Source organism: Thamnophis elegans, chromosome 5 (assembly GCF_009769535.1).
Source record: "Thamnophis elegans isolate rThaEle1 chromosome 5, rThaEle1.pri, whole genome shotgun sequence".
NCBI classification, from domain to species: Eukaryota; Metazoa; Chordata; class Lepidosauria; order Squamata; family Colubridae; genus Thamnophis; species Thamnophis elegans.
Window position 1 is genome coordinate 95,627,277 of NC_045545.1, and position 6,000 is coordinate 95,633,276.

At 45.6% G+C, this 6,000-nt stretch overlaps 1 protein-coding gene across 1 annotated transcript in view; it reads right to left on the minus strand.

Annotated features, from left to right (window-relative positions):
• Positions 1 to 5,757, minus strand: part of LOC116509476 (tripartite motif-containing protein 54-like) — a 28,334-nt gene extending 22,577 nt beyond the window's left edge. Inside the window, exons 1-2 of the mRNA XM_032218627.1 lie at positions 5,590 to 5,757; positions 274 to 434 (exon numbers count right to left, since the gene is read on the minus strand). Coding sequence (XP_032074518.1) covers positions 274 to 434; positions 5,590 to 5,757 — 329 coding nt within the window. The remainder of the gene's footprint in view (positions 1 to 273; positions 435 to 5,589) is intronic.
• Positions 5,758 to 6,000: the final 243 nt, after the last annotated feature.

Sequence of the window (6,000 nt, forward strand, 5' to 3'; positions counted from 1 at the left end):
AGTGTATTTTCTCTGTACTGATTGCTGTTTGTTGCAAGGAGGCAAATTGCTGGGAGGATGAATTCGATTTTTTTTTTTTGGCCTTGTTTCCCTCCCCCAAAAAGCTAGGTGTGTCTTATACTTCGAAGCGTCTTATACTCCGAAAAATACGGTATGTTTTCATCAAATCCTCTTTAATTCTGCATTGGGTCAAATCCATTTAATAAACCAATCAATGAATTCTGCCCACATTTGGGGATGTGGCGCGAAAGACTGCTGAGAAAGATAGCCAACCTTTCTGGTCCCCTGGCTGACGCTTGTTTGTAGATGTCGATGATGTTCTCCACCAGCAGATTCCGCTGCAGGCCGTAAATGCCGTGTCTGTCCAGGACAACTTCGTGGCGGCACGATGGGCAGCGAAATCTCCCTGCAGAGCCCAAGCTTGTCCCCCGAGACTGTGGGGTGCAAGAGACCATGAATACACCGATAGGTAAGATGGTAGGTAATAGGTTTGGAGCGGCTTTGCTGTAGAGATCTCCATGGAGCACTCAAGTGCAGTTGAAACCATCAAGGTATTTAGTTGGTTAAAGGGAGGGGGAAGGAGGAGGAGAGGAAGAGAAGGAGAAGGGGAAGGAAGTGAAGAAGAGAGAGAGAGGAGGAGAAGGAGAGACAAAGGAGAAGGGAGAGGAGAGGGAGGAAAGGGAAGGAGGAGAAGGAGAAGGGAAGGGAAGGAGGAGAAGGAGAGAGAGGAGAGGCGGAGGAGAGACAAAGGAGAAGAAGGGCGAGGAGAGGGAAGAAAGGGAAGGAAGAGAAGGAGAGAGAGGGAAAGTGGAGAAGGAGGAGAGGGAGAGGGAGGAGAGGAGAAGAAGGGATAGGGAGGAAAGGGAAGGAGGAGAAGGGGAAGGGAAGGAGAAGGAGGGAGAGGGAAAGTGGAGAAGGAGGAGAGGGAGGGAAGGGGAGGAGAGGAGAAGGGATAGGGAGGAAAGGGAAGGAAATTTCTCCTCAGATCTAAGTTGCTTCTCTCCTTGATTAGTTTCCACCCATTGCTTCTTGTCCTGCCCTCAGTTGCCTTGGAGAATAGTTTGACTCCCTCTTCTTTGGGGCAACCCCTGAGATATTGGAAGGCTGCTGTCATGTCACCCCTAGTCCTTCTTTTCATTAAACTAGACATTCCCAGTTCCTGCAACCGTTCCTCATGTGTTTTAGCGTCCAGTCCCCTAATCCTCTTTGTTGCTCTTCTCTGCACTCTTTCTAGAGTCTCCACATCTTTTCTACATTGTGGTGACCAAAACTGAATGCAGGATTCCAAGTGTGGCCTTCCCAAGGCCTTATAAAGTGGTATTAACCCTTCATGTGATCTTGATTCTCTCCCTCTGTTGATGCAGCCTAGAAGTGTGTTGGCTTTTTTGGCAGCTGCTGCACACAGCCGGCTCCTATTTAAATGGTTGTCCACTAGGACTCCAAGATCCCTTTCACAGTTACTATACTATTGAGTAAGGTACCACCTATACTGTCCCTGTGCATTTCGTTTTTGTTGCCTAAATGTAGAACCTTCCTCTTTTCACCCTTGAATTTCATTTTATTAGATAGTGCCCGATGTTCAAGTCTGTCAAGATCCTTCTGTGTCTTAAGCCTAACTTCTGGAGCGTTGCCTATTCCTGCCAGCTTGGTGTCATCTGCAAATTTGATTGCTCACCATGTTAGAATGCTTTCTTGAACTGCCTTGTATTTTTGCCCATCTCACATTTCAAAAACGGGGCACCTCGGGGAGCAACGCAAGCAGTTCCAGAAGTTGACATATGCCCCTCCCTCTTTGCAGCCCACATCTCTCCAAGGTCAGTGGTTCAATGCTCAGCTCTCCAGGGGTTAGGAGGGGGCCTAACTAGACCAGCTCCAGCAAAAGGGCATATTATTTTGGCAAGGAAGCCAAACACCGACTGGAGCCAAGCCTCGATATCCAATAATAGCGCAAAGGCAGGTGTCGGTGATCCCCAAGGAGAGACAAAGGGCTAGAAACCAGAGCATTCAAAGACCTTCAGTAATTGTGACTTGGGCCCACGAATGTCTGGGAAGAAATTTCGATGGCCTATATTGCATGCGCGCGCATGGGCACACACACGGCTAGACTTGTGGAAGATCTCAATCACATGTTTATTTATTTCTTTGTAACGTGGCTTTAATATGTGTGTGTGTGTGTGTGTGTGTGTATATGTATGTATGTACCGTATATACTCGAGTATAGGCCGACCCGAATATAAGCCGAGGCACCTAATTTTACCACAAAAAAACTGGAAAAGTTATTGACTCGAGTATAAGCCTAGGGTGGGAAATGCAGCAGCTACCGGTAAATTTCAAAAATAAAAATAGATACCAATAATGTTTTTGAATATTTATTTCAAAGAAAAACAGTAAACTAGCGGTGTATTCAATGAAATACTTCACTCACCTCATGATGCTGATGTCCCGCTGTGATGATGATGTCCCGTGCAGCCGCGGGAGCGATGTCCCGCCTCCTATGACACATGGCACAGTGATTCCTATCATTGGATCACTGTACCAGAGGAGGTGGGACATCGCTATGTGGCTGCTTGCCATAACAAGGAGGAGGTGGGACATCGTTGCAGAGCGGCAGGAGGGGGAGGAAGGGGAATCGTAAGATAGCCCTGCATTACATTAGAATGTGAGGAGGGGGGATGGTGCGGTGCGCGCTGCGCGGCAAACTGACACAGAGGGAGGGGAAACTCACAGGGGCACTGGGCCATTCACGAGTGTCACCCAGCGGCATGGCCCCGCCCCTTTTTCTCCTCCATTTCGGGCAAATTTTTCACTGACTCGAGTATAAGCCGAGGCGGCTTTTTTCAGCCCAAAAAGTGGGCTGAAAAACTAGGCTTATACTCGAGTATATACAGTATGTATGTATGTATGTACGTATGTATGTATGTATGTATGTATGTATATATATATATAAACACACATGTGTTGTATTTATGCTGATAAATACACATATATACATACACACACACACATACATACACATATATATCCAAAATAGGGATGGGGGTGTTATTGGTTTAACCCTTTGTATCTTGCGTTTGTTGTTGTTATGTAAGCAGCTTAGAGTTCCTGAGATTACTGTATTTTTCGGAGTATAAGACGCACCTTTCCCCCCTCAAAAAAGAGGCTGAAAAGCTGGGTGCGTCTTATACACTGAGTACAGCATTTTTTTGCCTCCCGAAACCCTGCCCTCTTTGCCGTGCAGAGCCTTTAGGAGCCTTGCAGAGTGCTCCTGGGGGCTGGGGAGGGCAGAAATGAGGGAAAACCAGGCCATTTTATGCTCAATTTTGCCCCCCCCCCAGCCCCCAGGAGCACTCTATAAGCCTCCTAAAGGCTCTGCATGGTTATTTTTCTGACAAAAAAGGGGGCCCGTTTTCATGAAAAATCGACCATTTTTTGCTCATTTTTGGGGGTGCCACCCCCAGGAGAACTCTATAAGCCTCCTAAATGCAATTCATGCCCCCTTTTTTTAAAGGCCCATTTTCGCAAAAAAAACAGACTGGTTTTGGAGGTATGCAGAGTGCAAAACATTTTTTTTTTTAATTTGCCTCTTCAAAATCTTGGTGCGTCTTATACTCCAGTGTGTCTTATACTCTGAAAAATACAATAAGTGGGCAGCTATATAAATTCTCATAACACACACAAAAAATAAATCCTGCAAGGTGGGTTGGGGTGGGAGAGAGTGAGACAGAAAGGGACAGAAAGAAAGAGAGACAGAAAGAGAGACAGAGAGAGAGAGAGAGAGAAAGGAAGAGAGAGAAAGAAAAAAAAGAGAGACAGAAAGAGCTTATGATTAAGATCAGGAATGATATAAATTGTTTAAAGTTAGCCTAGCAAGGAGGAGCTAAGTTCAATTTAAAGATGTTATCAATTTCCTACTCTTTTTTTCAAATATATTTTAGACTGTTTTTGTTAAAGATTTATACCATGTATTGGTTCTGGGAAGTCAGGGGAGGGAAGGTTGGGGGGAGAGGGGGGAGGGAGGGAAGTATATTAGGCTTGAGGAGGGGTGTTAGGTTTTAAAGTAATATGATTGTACATGTATACTGTCTTCTCTTATTTTTTCTTTAAAACTAAGATATGTGATGTATATTGAAATGGAAGTATAAATACCATCAACACAGAATGGAGTTTGCTCAGAAGCTGAAATACACCAAGTGAATGAGAGGAAGAGTGGGAAGCAGAGGAGAGAAGAAAGGTAGGAAGAGAGGGATAGGAGAGAGGGCAAAGGGGGGGAAGATGAGGAGAATAAGGAGGAGTGGAAAGAGGAGAGAGGAGAAGGACAAAGGAAGGGGAAGTAGAGTAGAAAAGGATGATGGAGGGAAGAAAGGAGGTAAGGAGGGGGAGGAGAGAGGCAGAAGAAAGTGGTGTATGGAGAGCAGAAGAGCCAATAATTGGTTTTTATCTTTTTTAGTTTTTTTTTTCCGGGAGTTGATGGCAAGATGAACTGATGTAATTATTAATTAATACAATATGATATTGGTTATGTAACAGTGTACATGTGATTATATATTATGAAAATGGAAAATAAAAAAAGTATTTTATCAAGAAAGAGAGAGAGAGAGAAAGAAAAGAGAGAAAGAAAAAAGAGAGACAGAGACAGAAAGAGAAAGACAGACAAAGAGAAAAAAGGAAAGGAGAGTGTGGAAGGAAGGAAGAAAAAAGAAAGAAAGAAAGAAAGAAAGAAAGAAAGAACGAAAACAAGAAAACAAGAAAGAAAGAGAAAAAACTAGCCCAAAGCAACTCAACTGGCTTTTATGCCTAATCAGAGGTGGAGTCCTACAGATTCGGCACACAAATTATTTTGCCCGCCCCAGCGCTATTTAGCCACATTTTCTAAGCTGTGCACATATGTTCAAGTCGTGCATGCGAGCCAAGCACATGCGCGGGCGGTTGTGCATATGTGAAGAATGTGCACACTCACATTTTTTGGTGCGCGGTGAACCAGTGAAACCCACCTCTGGACAACTGTACCTATTCTCTGAAGAACAGAATATCCTAAAGGTAAAGGTTCCCCTCGCACATATGTGCTAGTTGTTCCCGACTCTAGGGGGCGGTGCTCATCTCCGTTTCAAAGCCGAAGAGCCAACGCTGTCCAAAGACATCTCCATGGTCAGGTGTGCGGCATGAATAAAAGCCGAAGATGCACAGAACTCCTATTTTTTTCCTACTTGCATTTTTTACATGCTCTCGAACTGCTAGGTTGGCAGAAGCTGAGACAAGTAACGGGAGCTCACTCTGTTATGCGGCGCTAGGGATTCGAACCACCGAACTGTCGATCTTCCTGATCGACAAGCTCAGCGTCTGAGCCACCGCGTCCTTTCAGAATACCCTAGTCGCCCACAAACACTTACAATGCAATCCCAACCGTCTTGTTTTCCCATCCGCTTGAAATCCTGTGATCTGCTGTGATCCTTTGAAACCTCTGAGGGCACCTTCCCAAACTCCCCCAAAGGGTTGACCCAACTCTGCTCCCCGATTCTGAGAGCCAACTGCTCCAGGTTGAGAAAACATTGCCATTAATCTGCTTCGAAAGGTTCCCCACCCACAACTGACCTGAAAAATGTCATTGGCGCATTTCCGGCAGAGGTTATGTTGACATGGAAGAATGACCACAGGCTTGGTGAACATCTCCAAGCAAATAGGGCAGATGAGTTGCCTCTCCAGGTTCTCCATGGTGGGACAATCTCTCGGGTAGGACGTGTACTCCATGTGCTTCGACATGACCAGGGTCCAAGGGAGCCTTGTTTGTGGAGGTGCAGCTCCTTCTGTGTGTCCTTGCAAGACACGGCGGTGGGAAAAAGCTGGAGATGGCCAGAAGCGCCTGACGGCTTTGTGTTCCCCAGGGGTCTGCCACGTTACTTGAAGGCTCCAGAAATATAACCGTGGTGTCATGCTCCCCACCAGTGGTTTAGGTTTCGACTCAGTCTTAAAGGGCCATTTCAGCTCAGATGCAAAAGTTGGCAT